Raw genomic sequence first — 18502 nt, forward strand, 5'->3', positions numbered from 1 at the left:
CTTTCAGGATCCTTGACCCCAAATGGCCAACTATGTAGAAAAGGAATTTGGTGAACTATTTATCTTGCAGTTTATGTGTCATTTGGTTTACTTTTTAGAACTCAAGTTATAACGTGTTTAGGGCAGCAAATTAGTGGCTGGTGTTATGAACATTGGCAGGAGCATGAAGTACAGGTGCTGTGTTGCTAATTATGTGTATAATTACAGACTTTTAAAGCCTTCTTAAGAAACCAAAAACCTTCTAAGTAGAAGAATGAAAGTTATGAAAGGCATGAAGACAGTTAAGAAAAGAAGACTAAGAATTAAACCATTGAGATAGACCCAAATTCTTAAATTATTTGTGCCTGAGAACACAGTTAAATGGAAAAAATAATATATCTACTTTATCAATTATTTTGAGAATCAAATAGTTATTATATGTAAAGATCTTCTAATTTACTATATAGTAAATGCTATAAATGTGTTATGATTCTAATTATTATTATTATTATTACCATTACTATTTTAAATTCTGCATCTATGTGGAAAGCTAAATAACTACAAGGATATCTGAGATATTTCCCCTTAAAGTTGCTTTATTTACCTTGCACCAAAATAACAAAAATTCTACCTTATATAGCATACTTGCTAGATATTTGATCTAGGGTATGATTTCTATGAGGACATTTTTCTGCACATCAAATTACTCCAATCTTAGACGTTTAAAACCACAGTCATTTATTTTTGCCACTAAGTCTACAAGTCAGCTAAGTGGTCCTTTCCATCTGAGCCAGGCTGGGCTGATCTGGGCTAGACTTGCTCATGTGTTTTAGGTCATCAGCAAGTTAGCTGAGTCTGGCTGATCTAAGATGGACTTAATTACAAGTCTGCTGATTGGCCAGTTATTGAGTGGGCCAGGGTTAACTGAACCATATGTAGCTCATCATCCAAAAGGGTAGCTTTTTCATATGCTGGCTCAGGAAGTTTCTAAAGGAGAAAACAGAAACATGCAAGTCTTTTTAGTCCTAAACTTGATATTGGTGCAATGACACTCATATCACATATAACTGGGCAAACCAAGTCTCAAGTCTGAACCAACCCCAAGAGTAAAGAAAAAGAAACAAACCACAGCTCTTGAAGGGAGAAGCTTCGAAGTTATATGCAAAAAGAATGGAGATACAGAGAAGAATGGAAATGTCTGACAATTTTTATCATGTAATACATTATTAAGCAAGAAGTTTAAAAACTCCCCACAATGACATTCCAACACTTTGAATAAACCACCTGAAAGAAAAATCTAAATTAAACTAGTATGATGACACATTTAATACAAATTAGGTGTAAAATGTTTACTCTATGTGAATATATTAAATAAATAGAATTAATCTGCTATTTAAAGTTAGTCAAAATGTTTTACTTTAAGAAATATCTGTCATTTTTTAGGGGGTGGGGTGTAGTACTAGGTACTAGAGTCAACCATCTGTTCACCTTATGACCACAGCATATAAAAGAATATTTTATATTGTATTTTGCCCTTATAGAGAGTAACTCATATGGCTAAACCTAAAGGGCTATTGAGAGCCAATATTATGTAGACATTAAGAGTGAAGAATGAAATCAGACTGTCTAAATTCATAATCCTGCTACATCTTAACTAGCTCTGTGACTGTCAGCAAGTTACAAAATCTTTCTGAATTTGTTTCTTTATGAGTAAAGTAGAAATGATAGAAATACTTATATGGATTTCGTGTAAAGTGAATTAAACAATCTAAGTAAACCTCTTGTGCATAGCACAAGTCCCATAGTAAATTATTCAAGAAATATCAGTTATCTTTTACTATAAATATGAAAATACAATGTAAAAATAAGAGTCCAAAACTGCTGTGAAATATTATTTGAAATTTATTATTTAATTTATCATAATAAAATCTCCATTGAACTCAACTCTAAAGTAGTATGAAAATTAATATTCTAAAGGATCTAAGGAACCAGCTTATGATGTGCTTAGTCTAAAACCAACTCCTAGCAACAAAGACATAGGACAAGAAACAATAAATAAAATTATATGCCACACGGTATGTTAAAAACTATAGTAGTCAAAACGGATTTTCTGTAAAGAATTTGGAAAAAGGTCATCACTTCCATTTCTACAGGAACAAACTGAAAAAACTGAAAATCAAGTAACTATTTTCGACCCATCAGAAAACAGTTTTCGGGACAAACCACCACCCCAAAATCTGGAGATGCAGACAAATCCAAAAAATCATAATAGAGATGTGTTCACCTGGAGCAGAGGCCACTTGAGTCATAAAATGGTAGAAATGCTTAAGTGGTTAATGAATCTCTGCAGGCTGATTTGGACTAGTGAGAGAATGACTCCAAGATCAGGAACAGCTATATTAACTTTAAACAGACTTCAATACAAGGAAAATTATCAGGCATAAAACAGCATAATGATAAATTGTTCAATTTTCTAAGATGACATATAATCCTAAACATATATGTACCTGAAAACAGAGTATCAAAATAGGTGCAGTAAAAACTGATAGAACAGAAAAGAGAAATGTACAAATATGCTATTACAGCTGGAGAATTCAACACCCTTCCGTCAATAATTGATAGATCAAGCAGACAAAAAATCAATAAGGATATAGGTCATCAAAAAAGCACTATCAATCAACTTGGTCTAATTGATATTTATAGTATGTTTCATCCATCAACAGCGGAATATACGTTCTTTTCAAGCTTGCATTGAACTTTCGCCATGATATTCCACATTCTGACCACAAATCATATGTTAAGAACTAAGAAGAATATATAATGCCACACATGGTGGCTCATGACTGTAATCCCAGCTACTAGAGAAACTGAGGTGGGAGGATCACTTAGGCCCAGGAGTTCAAAGCCAGTATGTGCTACATGGCAAAACCCCATCACTAAAATAAAATCGAAAGAATATAAATCATACAAAGTATGTTCTGAGGCCACATGGAATGTAACTAGAAACTAATTAAATTTAAAATGAACAGGACAATAACTAGAAAAATACTCAAATATTTAGAAATAAAACAATTGCACTTCTGAATGGACCAAAAAAGAAATCTCAACAAGTAAAAATGTATTTTGAAATAAATGAAAATGAAAACATAACTCTTTATAATTTGTGAGATGATTCCCTTTAAAAGTAATGCTTAAAGGAACATTTATATCAATAATTGTGTACATTAGAAAAGAAGAAATATATAAAATCAGTAACCTAAGCATTTACTTTAGGTTATTAGATCAAGAAGAGCAAGTTCCTTGTAATTATAAGGACCTACTCAATGAGTAGAACAGTGTGATTTGAAGGCGGACTTAATCCAAATTTGTATTCGAAATTCTAAGAAAACAAAACTCTACTTCCTTTAAGCCTATTTTTCCGAAATAGATGATTCTGATGTTACTTCTGTTTAGAAATAACTCCAAGAGCTGTTTTTATATTTTATTTTCACATTAAAAATCAGTCAGGTTTGCTTCAGCTTCAAAGAGCATGTTTATGTGAAATTAAATGAGCACTGCCAGTGATTTGCCCTTTTTTTTTTTTTTTGAAATAGCACATTGAAATACTCTTTTATTGCAACTAAAATTTTCAAAAAACCAGAAAATCAAATTAATTATTATGCTGTAGCCAAATTATGTAATGTTTTCTTTTCTTTTTGAGACAGGGTCTTACTCTGTCACCCAGGCTGGACTGTAGCGGAACAATCACAGTTAAGTATCGGCCTCCTGGGCTCAAGCGATCTTACTGCCTCAGCTTCCCGAGTAGCTGGAACTATGTGTGAGCACCACCATACCCAGCTAATTTTTAAATCTTTTGTAGAGATGGGGTCTTGCTGTGTTGCCCAGGCTGGTCTCAAACTGGTCTCAAGTGATCCTTCCACCTCAGCCTCCCAAAGTGCTGAGATCACAGGTGTGAGCCATTGCCCCAATGGTATCTTTATATTATTTCCTCACAAGTTACTTCAAATTCTTTTTTTTTTTTTTTTTTTTTTTTTTTTTGAGACGGAGTCTTGCTCTGTCGCCCAGGCTGGAGTGCAGTGGCCGGATCTCAGCTCACTGCAAGCTCCGCCTCCCGGGTTCATGCCATTCTCCTGCCTCAGGCTCCCAAGTAGCTGGGACTACAGGCACCCGCTACCATGCCCTGATGTTGAATTTCATCTCACTGACTTCAGGCTTTTAAAACACATGGGAATACTTGAGACCTATGGATAGTTGTGAGTCAAATAAAAAAAGTAGAGCTAAAGTATACTGAAGTTATTCAAATACATTCAAACTGTAAGATCCCTTATAAATTACTGGCATCAAGGTAGGAAGGAAAAGATACAGGAAGTAAAATGCATCACTCATCACAGGTTGTCAAAATTATTGGTATACAGTTTATCCTAACACAGAGCAGGTTTCTTAACTGTCTCCATAAAATTATCAGCAAGAAAGAAAAGTACAAGAATAAGGTTCACAGCTGAATTGGCTTGGTGTCCTAATTCCCTATTCCAGTATTCTCAAGAAGGATCCCATCTATGATATATGCAGAAATCACAGCCACATTTGAATGGTTCAATCTTGATTCATTCTGAACTCCCTTAAGCCCAGCAGTTTCTCATTCTTAAAAGATAGGTTATTAAACCCCAAAAGCAATTTTCATAACAAATTTACATTTGTATATTTAAGAATATGCATTAAGGCCGGGAGTGCTGGCTCATGCCAGTAATCCCAGCACTTTGGGAGGCCAAGGTGGGCGGATCACAAGGTCAGTAGATCAAGACCATTCTGGCCAACATGGTGAAACCACATCTCTACTAAAAATAAAAAAGTTAGCTGGGTGTGGTGGCACACACCTGTAGCTCCCCAGTAACTCGGAAGGGTGAGGGAGGAGAATCGCTTGAACCCAGGAGGCGGAGATTACAGTAAGCTGAGATTGCACCACCGCACTCCAGCCTGGCAACAAAGCGAGACTCCATCTCAAAAAAAAAAAAAAAAAAGAATAAAAGAATATGCATTAAGCAAGACAATATAAATCTCCAATTACAAAATCAGTAAGAAAGGTAACTGTTTTTACACTTGCGAGATGAACATGAAGATTTGAACAGGCCGTGAATAGTCTGGCTGGGGGTTTTGAAGCAGGATGTCTTGGAAGCCAGTAGATTGTAAAGTTGTCCAAGAGACCCAGAGCCCCACTCAAAAGTCCAATCCTCCCACAGTCACTGTCTATCCCAAGACAAAGTCCAAAAAAGCTAGTTAGTACCCACATCCAGTGCTAAGTCACACAAGAACAAATCTCTCCATGGGCCCTGTGCAGGTCAGGCCAGAAGAGAAAGGGCAACTCAGGATACTCCATTTATTGAACTCCAAATCTAACAAAATTAAGATCTCTGCAGTGTTTCAAGAGAACCTTGACTTTGTTCCCACTGCTATGCTCACTAAAGTCAGCTCACTTATGTTTCTGTAGCCTCTGTATCTGTAGCTTCTGCATCTGTTTTCTGAGAAGCTAAGAGGACTTCACGTGCCCGTTTCCTTCGCAGTCTCTCAGCATTTGTGATCATCATAGGATGCAGAGGGAAAAAGCCAGCAAGACCCAGAAGCTTTTCCATAGGCTTAGTGAGGTGGGCCCCGCAGCCAATCCAATGACAGATCCTGTCTAGGTTGAGGGCAACGATTTTTTCTCCATGACTGTTGGGCAATGGATCATAGGAGCCCAGCTGCTCTACGAAACGGCCATCCCTGGGACACTTGTTGTGAGCAACCACAATGCGGTAGAAGGGCCGGTTGGTGCAGCCACCCAAGGCAAGGCGGATGGTTAAGTGGCCCCCATGGTAGGACTTGTAGAGGAGAGCACTGAGGTGGACCATGGCGCTGCCGGCATACAGCTCCTCGGAGCGCCCCGCTACCCGCACGCACCAGCTCTACGGCCTTAGCAAGGCAGAAGACAGACAGAAACAAACTGCATGCCGCACCGCCAAGCAGTCCAAAGCCCGAAAACCTTGACTCCGGAAACGGATGGTCCACTCCCCTTTTATTTTTCTTAAACAGGAAAAGGGTTAAATGACCAGATCTCATGAGAACTCATTGTCATGAGGACAGCATCAAGGGGATGGGCTAAACCATTCATGAGAAATCCACCTTCACGATCAAATCTCCTCCCACCAGGCCCTACCTCCAACACCGGGGATTACAATTCAACATGAGATTTGTGTGGAGACACATATCCAAACTATATCACAAGATTAGCAAATGAAAAGATTGAGTTGCCATTTACTAAGCCGGAGAACACTGTGAGTTCACAATGAAATATTAATTCAGCCATAAACAGGAATGGATTACTGATACAACATGGCAGAAGCTTGGAGACATTTTGCTAAATGAAAAAAAGCCAGATGCAAAGGGCCACATACTACAGGATCATATTTATATAAAATTTCTAGAATAGGTAAATCCATAGAAATAAGCAGATTATTAGTTACCAGTGGCAGAGGAAGGACAAAAGTGGACAATGACTGCTAATGAGTACAGGGTTTCTTTTGAAGTTGATTTTAAAATTCCAAAATTAGATAGTAGTAATAGAAAAATTGGTGGCATTAAAAGTTTAGTTTTGGATATATGTTTGATATGTGGATTATAAATAATGGAGTTGAGAATGTAAGTGAAGATACAAGAAGGCGGGTAAATATCTGATTCTTGAATTTAGGGACTGGCCTGAGCTGAAGATGTAAATGTAAGAGTGGCCAGTGTTTTCAAAATCTTGACACAAAAAGAAGTCATCAAGAATCAAGAGAGTAAATGGAAATAGAAAAGGAAAGTAGTCCAATGACTGAGGCCTTTTATACTCCCATGTTAAAAGGTCAGGGAGAGGAGGTGTAGATAGTAAAGAAGAATAAGAAAAAATATATAACTACTAAAGCATCTAGAAATCAAATGGGGACAGAATTATCAACCATGTCAAATACTACAGAAAGTTTAGTAAGATGAAGTCAGAATTCACACTTGGTTATAGGAATTTTGTTAGAGGGTACTGGAGAAATTGATTGAAATAGTTTCAGTGAAGATGTGTGATATAGTTTGAATATATGCCCTTGGCAAATTTCATGTTGAATTGTAATTCCCGTGTTGGAGGTGGGGGCTGGTAGGAGGTGTTTGGGTCATGGAGGAGGATCTTTCCTGGATTGTGCAGTCCTCATGATAGGGAGTGAGTTCTTGTGAGATCTGAATTTTTAAAAGTGTATGGCACCTCCCCCATCTCTCTTGCTCCTACTTTCATCATGTGAGATGTGTGGTCCCCTTTCACCTTCTGCCATGATTGGAAGCTTCCTGAGGCCTCCCAGGAAGCCAACATGATGTTAGTACTGTGCTTTCTGTATAGCCTGCCAAACCGTGAGCCAATTAAACCTCTTTTTAAAATAAATTACCCGGCCTCAGGTATTTCTTTATGGCAGTGCAAGAATGGCCTAATATAATGTGAGGCCATTTGAAGATTTCTGATTTGAAGAAACAATGCTAAAGGAGGAATTAGTGAAGAGGATGCTAGGAAACTCTTTCAAGGAATTGGCATTTTAAAGGAAAGAGAAAAATGGGGGAAAGAGAAAATGTCCAAAGGAAATTTATGTTTTTATTTGTTGATGTTACCACTGTACACAGGGAAACAAAAGAATTCTTGTGGAGTGATGAGAAACATCAAATTGAAAAGAGTGCAGTTGCAAGAGGGAAAAGACAAATTGCTAGGACATGTTATTGAGTAGACTTGAGGGGATGGGATCTCATGCACACATAAAGAGCAACTTAGAGAAGTACACTAAGAGTTCATCTGCAGTAACAAGAGGGAAGGGAGAGTCTGTGGGCATAGATGGGTAAATGTGGTGAGGGGGTAAAAGTTATCTTTTAAGTTTCTCTAGTTTTTTTCATGATATAAAGAACATGCTCATCAGCTGAGGGATGGTAGAATGATTTTAGAAGTCTATAAAAGAGAAGAAAGTAACAAATTATCTTGAAGAGTGGGAGATTAATTGACACGGGAAATATGAGTACCAGACCTCATACTGATCATGAATCTAAGATTAGACAATCAGCATGTATCAGTGTTTGTTTAGTTTTTCAGCCATGTTCAGTTACAAGAATGTATGCATAGCACAGGGGAAAATGTGATTTTAACCAAGGTTGTGTTTTAGTCAAGAGAAGCGCTTGAAGCAAGGGAAGTGGGAATATAATCAAAGAAGTAAATGTAGTACTAAATTATAGAATTTATGATTAATAATAGGAAAGAATGAAAGACATGTCCAAAGTTATAAGATCAGTGAATTTTGCATTTACTTGGTCAGAGGTTTATTGGATTTGGGCTAGGAGAGGGAAGGAACTGGAAAGACAGAACAGAGTGGTCAGAAGAATGGGATGCCTCACAGTGAGATTATAGAGAGGATATAGTTATTTTTAATGACAAGGTCTAGAACATGGCATGAAAGTGAGTGGTTGATGACAGGATTGCAGAAGCAGAGAAGACTGAGGAATAAGAGGCAAGGGGGTTGGAATAAGAATCTACATTGATTCTGAAATCTCCAAAAATAATGATCGAGGTTGTGTTAGAGTTGCACTAAGTCATGAACCAAAATCATTAAGAAATGAAGAAGAGTGACTAAAATGGGAAAGGAGGCAGGTCAGGGTAAGCAGATGACTTGAGACAAGGCAGGATAGTAATAACGTTTCATGAAAAGAGCATCATGCAGCTGGCTTTTAGAGATAAGAGAGGGAGAATTATTGGAAGTTGGAAAGAGGAACAAGAAAAAGACCTTCCCATCTCCAAGTCCAAAGGTCCAAGAGATGCAGCAAAGAACATATACCACTTAGAAGTGATGCAAAGAGACCGGGCGCGGTGGCTCACGCCTGTAGTCCCAGCATTTTGGGGGGCCGAGGCAGGTGGATTATGGTATCAGGAGTTCAAGACCAGGACTGGCTAAGATGATGAAACCCCATCTCTACTAAAAATACAAAAAACAATTAGCCAGGTGTGGTGACAGACACCTGTAATCCCAGCTACTCGGGAGGCTGAGGCAGAGAATTGCTTGAACCCAGGAGGCGGAGTTTGCGGTGAGCGGAGATCGCACCACTGCACTCCAACCTAGGCAACCAAGCAAGACTCCGTCTCAAAAAAAAAAGTGAAGCAAAGAAAGCGGTGTCTTTAGAAGAGAGATGGGTTTCAAGAGAGAAAAGCAAGAAGGGGAAGAAAATTTCACAGAGGAGAAAGATACAGGGAATGAATGACCCAAAAACACAGTGAAAGAGATGAAAACAGGAATTGCACAAAGCTCTGTCAAGATTGGAGTCTATTGGAAGAGAAATAGCCTGGTGACCTTCACAAATAAAAACAATGGGCATGATAAAATGGGTCTTGAAAATGGCAAGGCTGAGGATAGGCCTGAGTTGTGAGGGTACATGGATAGGGCAGCTGGCTTCTCACACATGTGCTCCTTCTTGATCCCTTCTAATGATGTTGTTTATCAGTGTGTTTAATTGACCTTTTTAATCATCCATACAATAAAATGAATATTAGAAGACTCTGAGCTATACAGAAATTAGTCAGAATTGTTCTAGCATTGCAAATCTGGAAAATTAATCCTACTATTAGTAAGAATCTAGGCTTTTATGATCTCATACGGTAGAGGCCTATTTGCCAGTAATATTCTAGAATTTGCTTTAAAAATAAATTGTATTTTAGTGCTATCATCTCTAAGTTTAAAAGATTGAGATCAAAAACAGAAAAAATATTTATTTTAAGATCACACACCTGCTGCTTCCAATTTAGATACTGGGTAAACTATCGGAAGTGAAAACAGCAGAGTGAAATGTACTGTGTTCTAACCTCCCTAATTAACAACAGCCAGTTCTGAGCAAGCTTATTCGGGTCTCCTTTTCTTCATCGAGCTGACCAGGGGAGACCTTCAAGGCAAAATGTGTGAGCCATTAAAAAAAGCTTCAAACAACAGATAAGCACTGAAGTCTTTGAAGAAACTGTGAACACCCTCTGGGGAGAAAATTAGACTTGTGAACTTAAAAAATGGCACACAAACATTTTTACACAAAACCTAAGACAGAGGTCAACAGGGATATTTCCAACTGAAGATTGCCTGTTGAGGAAGAAATTAGTTTTGAACATCAAATATAAATGAACAAAGGAGCAGAAAACAACATTAAATTAGGGTTCTTTCCTCAAGAAAAAACATCTCCTAACCCTCCCTCCGCACAAAGGCACTAATGAAGCTTTCTTATTAAAAAAGAAAATCTCTCTTCAAGTAAGAAAATCAAACTATAGAAAACGATAATAAAAAAGAGCTGTTTTTATAAGGACCTCTATATTGTTGCTGGAGTCAAAGTAGCTAATTTTGACTGATCTCTTGTTCCTAAGTAGATAAGCTTTATTATCTTATTTGCAACTTATGTCTCATACCATTAATTTATCACTCTATCATTCAATTTTGAGCTTTAAGTATAAATGTAAAATCTTCAAACTAAGCACAATTGATGCCATTCTGTAGGTCATGATGAAAGGCTTTAGGTTTAAGTCTGCTGCAATCACCGACCTCCAGGGAATGTATGTAGGGGGACCAGTCAAAGCAAGTGCTCTTTTTTCATTACTATGAGGCTTCCTCTAAGGTCTGGGCAAGTTTCTTCTCTGTTGGTTGCTCCATAAATTAGGAAAATCCTTTCAGTCTAGATTATAAAGATGGTCTCAAATATTCTTGCTTTGAAGACCCTCGTATTTGTTTGCTAGGGCTGCCCTAATAAATTACCAACTGGGTGATCTAAATAATAGAAATTTATTGTCTCACTTCTGAAGGCTACAAGTCTGAGATCAAGGTGTTGGCAGGGTTGATACCGTCTAAGAGCTATGAGGAAAGGCTTTGTTCCAGGCCTCTCTTCTTGGTTGGTGGTGATTAGATCATTTCCTTTTCTATTTCCATTTACTCTCAAGACTCTCTCCTGCTGGCTTAGCCACAGAATGGCCATCTTCCTCTTGTGCCCTTATATAATCTTCCTTCTGTATGTATATGCATCCAGACTGCCTCTCTCTCTTTTTTTTTCCTTTTTTCTTTTTTCTTTTTTTTTTTTTGTTTTGTTTTGTTTTTGTTTTTTTGAGATGGAGTCTTGTTCTGTCACCCAGGCTGGAGTGCAAGGGCACAGTCTAGGCTCACTGCAAACTCCGCCTCCCAGGTTCAAGCAATTCTCCTGCCTTAGCCTCGCAAGTCGCTGGGACTACAGGTGCGTGCCACCACACCCAGCTAATTTCTGTATTTTTAGTAGAGATGGGATTTCACTATGTTGACCAAGCTTGTCTCAAATCCTTGACCTCGTGATCTGCCCACCTCGGCCTCCCAAAGTGCTGAGGTTACAGGTGTGAGCCACCATGCAAGGCCCAGATGGCCTCTTTTTCTAAGGACATCAATCTTACTGGATTAGGACCCATCCTAATGACCTCAATTTAATTACATATTTAACAGCCCTATCTCCAAATACAGTTACATTCTGAGGTATTGATGTTTAAGACTTCAACATATGTATTTTGGAGGAATATAATTCAGCCCATAACAACCCTCTTAAAGAAGTTTGAAAAATGTACCACCTCTCCTTCTCACATTAGCATTGAATGTTTTTGTCATTATGTTTAAAGAAAGTCATTTCTACTACATTTTACTGAAAATTTATATATAAAACTGTTAATATAACTTTTAAGCATAAGCAATAAAATATACAGCTGCCCACATGTTCTCATTATTTAGCTCCCACTTGTAAATAAGAACATGCAGTATTTGGTTTTCTGTTCCTGCCTTAGCTTGCTAAAGATAATGACCTCCAGTTCCATCCGTGTCACTGCAAAGGACATGATCTCATTTCTTTATATGGTTGCATAGTATTCCATGGTGTATATGTACCAAATTTTCTTTATCTGGTCTACTGTTGAAGGACATTTAGGTTGACTCCATGTCTTTGCTATTGCAAATAGTGCTGCCATAAACACACATGTGCAATTGTCTCTATGATATAACTAATTATATTCCTTTGGGTATATACCCAGTAGTGGGATTGGAGGGTCAAGTGGTAGTTCTGCTTTTAGTTCTTTGATGAATCACCACACTACTTTCCACAATGGTTGAACTAGTTTACCTCCAACCAATAGTGAACAAATGTTCCCTTTTCTCCACAACCTCACTGATATCTCTATTTTTTGACTTTTTAATAATAGCCATTCTGACTGGTGTGAGATGGTATCTCATTGTGGTTTTGATTTGCATTTCTCTGATGGTTAGTGATATTGAGCATTTTTTCATATGCCAGTTGGCCACATGTAGGTCTTCTTTTCAAAAGTGTTTGTTCATGTTCTCAGTCCACTTTTTAATAAGGTTGTTTGTGGTTTTGCTTGTACATTTGTTTAAGTTCCTTGTAGATTCTGGATATTAGACTTTTGTCAGATGTATACTCTACAAATATTTTCTCCCATTCTGTAAATTGCCTGTTTGATGACAATTTCTTTGGCTTTGCAGAATCTCTTTAATTTAATTAGGTCCCATTTGTCAATTTTTACTTTTGGTGCAATTGCTTTTGGTGTTTTTGTCATGAAATCTTTGCCATTTCCTATGTCCAAAATAGTATTTCCTAGGTTATATTCCAGAGTGTTTATAGTTTTAGGTTAGGTTTTACATTTAGGTCTTTAATCCATCTTGAGTTGGTTTTTGAATGTGGTATAAGGAAGGAGTCCATTTTCAATCTTCTGCACATAGCTAACCTGTTATCCCAACATCATTTATTGAATAGTGAATCCATTTTCCATTGCTGGTTTTTGTCAGCTTTGTCAAAAATCAGAAGATTGTAGGTGTGTGGCTGTTCCATTGTTCTTTGTGTTTGTGTTTACCAGCACCACAGTGTTTTGGTTACTGTAGCCTTGTGGCACAATTTGAAGTTGGGCAATGTTGTTCTTCCAGCTTTGTTCTTTTTACTTAGGATTGCCTTTGCTATTAGGTCTCTTTTTTAGTATTAAAAATGCCTAATATTGGTATTAGGCATTATGGCCATTTTAATAGCATTGATTCTTCTTATCCATGAGAATGAATTGTTCTTCCATTTGTTTCTGTCATCTCTGATTTCGTTGAGCAGTGTGTTGTAATTCTCATTGTAGAAGTTTTTTACCTCCCTGGTTAAGTTGTATTCCTAGGTATATTGTTATTTTTGTGGCAATTGTGAATGAGAATTGTGTTCCTGATTTCACTCTCTGCTTGGGTACTGCTAGTGCATTGGAATGCTACTGAGTTTTGTACATTGATTTTGTATCCTGAAATTTTGCTGGAGTTGTTTATCAGATCAAGGGGTTTTGGGTAGAAATTATGGAATTTTCAAGATGTAGAATCATGTCATCTGCAAACAGCGATAGTTTCACTTCCTTTCTTCCTATTTGGATGACTTTTATTTCTTTCTCTTTCCTGATTTCTCTGGCCAGGACTTGAATACTATATTGAACAGGAGGGGTAAGAGTGGGCATCCTTGTCTTGTTCTGGGTTTCAAGGGGAATGTTTTTGGCTATTGCCCATTCAGTATGATGTTGGCTGTGGGTTTCTCATAGATTGCTCTTATTATTTTGAAATATGTTCTTTTAATGCCTAGTTTTTTAAATGTTTTTAACATGAAGGGAAGTTGAATTGTGTCAAAAGCCTTTTATGTATCTATTGAGATAATCATGTGGCTTTTGTCTTTAGTTCTGTTTATGTGATGACTCACATTTATTGATTTGCATATGTTGAACCAAACTTGCAAACCCAGTGATAAAGCCTACTTGATTGTGGTGGGTTAGCTTTTTCATGTGCTGCTGGATTTGGTTTACTGGTATTTTGTTGGGGATTTTTGCATCTATGTACATCAAAGATACTGGCCTGATGTTTTATTTTTGTGTGTGTATCTCTGCCAAGTTTTTGTATCAGGATAATGCTGACCTTATGAGTTAGGGATGAGTCCCTTCTTCCCATTGTTCTGGAATAGTTTCAATACAAATGATACCAACTTTTCATTGTACATCTGGTAGAATGTAGCTGTCAATGTGCCTGGTCTTGGGCTTTTTTTTGATTCACAGGCTATTTATTATTGATTAAATTTCGGAGCTCACTATTAGTCTGTTAATGGATTTAATTTCTTCCTGGTTCTGTCTTGGGAGGAGGTATGTTTCCAAGATAAGGGCAATTATATGTTGCTTTTATTAAAGGAGGCTTCTTTGGCACCACTACTTAAATATTTTCTTTGTTTACTATCAGAAGATCTCAGGTTGTGAGAAAGGTATAAAACTATTTGGGAAAATAGGAGAAAGTAGAGTTACAAAGAAGAACCAGCATGATGCCTCTACCCCAGGCTCTTCAAGAAAACATGTAGAAGTTGAGAATCTGAAAATAGACATCCTTAAATCCGTGTCTGATCACCCACTTGAAAATTTTCATGTGCCACCAAAAATGTGTTTACCCCACGTGAAGACCATTTGTACTAGTCTATTCTCACATTGCTATAAAGAACTGCCCGAGATAGGTAATTTATAAAGGAAAGAGATATAATTAACTCACAGTTCTGCATAGCTAGGGAGGCCTAAGGCAACTTACAACCATGGCATAAGGGGAAGCAAACACATCCTTCTTCACATGGTGGCAGGGGAGATAAGTGCCAAGCAAAGGCAGAAAAGCCCATTATAAAACCATCAGCTCTTGTGAGAACTCACTATCACAAGAACAGCATGGGGTTAATAGACCCCATGATTCAATTACCTCTTCCTGGTTCCCTCTCACGATACATGGGGATTAGGGGAACTACATTTCAATATGAGGTTTGGGTGGGACACGGCCAAACCATATCACCATTGTATTAGTAGAAGGTATAAATGACTTCTTTTCTACATGCCTTTTTGCATGGAACCCACTCTGGTCTTGCCTGCTTTTCCAGAGCAAGCTTGGGACAGTAGTGAAAGATTGGTCACAAAGTAGGGAAGATTACTTTATGAACAAAGCCATGGGACACACTTTGCTTTATCAGTTATGTACTGCTTCAAATGAAAGAGAGGAAAAGTCAGCACAGTGAAATATAATAACTCATAGGAGACCAGATTGGGGACAAGACCAATCAAGAGGGCAGAAAATAAGAGGCTTAAATTTGTTCCTGCTACTCCCAGTACCCAGGATTGGCTTGTTTGTCCTTGTACCTTCATCTGGGAGAAAGAGGACAGAATAATTGAAGGGAATCTTAACTTGTCCCTAAAGTCTGGAGTTGCTACAAGCAAACTAGCATGCTGCTAAAGCAAACCAACCTGGGATTAAATGTTGCTATCTGTAACAAGCTGTTTGACTTAAATCAGGTTACTACTGATGCTCTTCTCTTTTCTTTTCTTTTCTTTTTTTTAGACGGCGTCTCGTTCTGTTGTCCTAGCTGGAGTTCAGTGGCGCGATATTGGCTCACTACAAGCTCCGCCTGCTGGGTTCACGTCATTCTCCTGCCTCAGCCTCCCGAATAGCTGGGATTACAGGCGCCTGTCACCACGCCCAGCTAAGTTTTTGTATCTTTTTAGTAGAGACGGGGTTTCTCTGTGTTAGCCAGGATGGTCTGGGTCTCCTGATCTCGTTATCCGCCCGCCTCGACCTTCCAAAGTGCTGGGATTACAGGTGTGAGCCACCGCGCCTGGCCTGATCTTCTTTTCTTCATCAGAATAATGTGGATAATAATAGTACCTGTCTTCATATTTTTGGTGAGGCTTAAATAATTAAAATTTGCATATGGTCTGCACAATACTTGGCATACTCTAGATGCTCAATCACAGGAATTATTACAGTGCTCATATCTGCTTATTGAAATTCAACTTGATATTTCCAGTCTCAAAGGATAACTCTTCTTTAGAGCTACTACCGTATTCTTTCCCTTAGCTAGCCAATCCAGTCTACGTAAGTCAGCAGTACTTTATTTATACCTTTGTTTTAGCAGTGCTTCCCAAACCTACTAATCCTCATAATGTCCAAAGAAGTGTATTGTAAAATACAAATCTTATGCATCTATATTTTGTTTCAGTGTATCTCAGCTGGGATCTAAGAATATACATTTTTAGCCCTCAACTGCTGTTTCAATAACCAGTCAAGTTTAGGAAACCTTGAACAAAATAATGTTCAATACTTTATTCAAACCTGACGTCATATAAAATTAAATTTCTGATATTTTAAATGCCCATTTCAGTTCAGTTTACTTTTGTGTAAAAGAGGAGTGAATATGTGAGGCTGATAGAAAAGGAGTTTCAGCTTGAGGTTCGTTTTTGTGTAAGGGAAGGGTGAGTTTTACTTCATAGGCATTGATTTCAACTTTTATTTTAGATGCTGAGGGTACATGTGCAGACTTGTTACATGGGAATATTGCATGATGCTGATGTTTGGAGTGTGAATCTCACCACCTAGTTAGTGAGGATGGTACCCAATAGGCAGTTCTTTTTAACTGCCTCCTTCAACCTCTAGTAGTCTACAGTGTCTATTATTCCCATATTTATGTCCATGTGTGCTCAAGGTTTAGCTCCCACTTATAAATGAGAACATGCAGTATTTGGTTTTCTATTCCTGCATTAATTTGCCTGGGGTTGAGAACTACAGCTGCATCCATATTGCCGCAAAGGACATGATTTCATTTTTTGTGGCTGTGTAGTATTCCATGGTGTGTATGTATTATATTTTCTTGATCTAATCTATTACTGCTGGCATCTGGGTTGATTCTTTGTCTTTGCTAATGTGAATGTAACAGAAGTGAACATGCAAGTGCATGAGTCTGTTTGGTAGGATGATGTATTTTCTCTTGAGAATATACTCAATAATGAGATTGTGGGGTCAAATGGTATATCTCTTCTGAGTTGAGAAATCTTCCAAGATGCTCTCCACAGTGCCTGAACTAATTTATATTTCTACCAACAGTGTATAAGTATTCCCTTTTCTCTGTAGTCTCACCAGCATCTACTGTGGTTTTTTTTTGTTTTGTTTTTTTGGGTTTTTTTTTTTTTTTTTTTTTTTTACTTTTTTGTAATAGCCATTCTGACAGGTGTGAGATTATATCTCATTATGGTTTTGATTTGCATTTATCTGATGATCAGTGAAACTGAGCATTTTTTCATGTATCTACTGGCCATGTGTATGTCTTTTTTTAAAAGTGTCTGCTCATATCCCTTGCCTACTTTTAATGGGGTTGTTTTATGCTTGTTGATTTAAGTTCCCTATATTCTGTATATTAGGTCCTTGTCAGATGCATAATTTGTGAATATCTTCCCCCATTCTATAGATTGTTTGCTCTGTTGATAGTTTCTTTTGCTGTGCAGAAGCTCTTTAACTTAGGTCCTACTTGTCTATTTTTTGTTTTGCTGCAATTACTGTTTGGAACTTAGCCAAAAATCTGTTGCCAAAGCCAATGTTAAGAAGAGTATTTCCTAGGTTATCTTCCAGGATTCTTATAGTTTGAGGTCATACATTTAAATCTTTAACCCATCTTGAGTTAATTTTCAAGTTATTATTCAATAAATTGAATAATAAATGGTGCTGGGATAACTGGATAGCTATATGTGGAAGATTTCCTTACTGCTTGTTTTCACTGGCCTTGTTGAAGATCATATGACTGTAGATGTGCAGACTTATTTATGAGTTTTCTATTCTGTTCCATTGGTCTGTCTGTCTGTTTTGTACCAGTACCATGTTGTTTTGGTTACTGTAGCCTTGTAATACAGCTTAAAGTCAGATAGTGTGATGCCTCGGCTTTGTTATTTTTGCTTAAGATTGCTTTGGCTATTCAGGCTCTTTTTGGGTTCTGTGTGAATTTTAGGATAGTTTTTTTCTAATTCTGTGAAAAGTAATGTTAGTCATTTTATAGGAATGGCATTGAATCTGTAAATTTCTTTGGGCAGTATGTCCATTTTTATTATATCAATTTTCCTATCTATGAACATGGAATGTTTCTCCATTTATGTAGTGATACTCACAGGCTCAAAATAAAAGGGTGGAGTAAAATCTATTGTGCGAATTAAAAATATAAAAGAGAAGGAGTCAGTATTCTTAGATCAGCTATAACAGACTTTAAACCAATAAAAATCAAGAAGGACAATTTGAGGGTGTTACATAATGATAAAGGGTAAACATTCAACAAGAAGCTTTGACTACTATATATATATGTATGTATATATATACTCAACCTTGGAACAGCCAGATTCATAAAACACCTTCTTCTTGGCCTACAGTAAAAACCAAGACAATCACATAATATTCATGCATACCTTCAATACCCCACTTCCCATGTTAGATCATTAAAGCAAAAAACTAACAAAGAAACTCTGGACTTAAACTTGCTGCTTTCCCAATTGAACCTAATAGACATCTACAGAAGACTCCACCCAATAGCCACAGAATATACATTCTTCTCATCTGCCCACAGAACAGATTCTAAGATCAAGCACATTCTAAGTCATAAAACAAGA

General features: G+C 37.4%; 1 protein-coding gene across 1 annotated transcript; it reads right to left on the minus strand.

Moving 5' to 3' along the window:
• Positions 1-5339: 5339 nt before the first annotated feature.
• LOC103240667 (small ribosomal subunit protein bS16m) lies at positions 5340-5937 on the minus strand. The gene has a single exon (XM_038001076.2). It carries the CDS (start codon positions 5862-5864, stop codon positions 5451-5453), a length of 414 nt encoding a protein of 137 aa, XP_037857004.1. The 5' UTR covers positions 5865-5937; the 3' UTR covers positions 5340-5450.
• Positions 5938-18502: the final 12565 nt, after the last annotated feature.

This window comes from Chlorocebus sabaeus, chromosome 13 (assembly GCF_047675955.1).
Source record: "Chlorocebus sabaeus isolate Y175 chromosome 13, mChlSab1.0.hap1, whole genome shotgun sequence".
Classification (NCBI taxonomy): domain Eukaryota; kingdom Metazoa; phylum Chordata; class Mammalia; order Primates; family Cercopithecidae; genus Chlorocebus; species Chlorocebus sabaeus.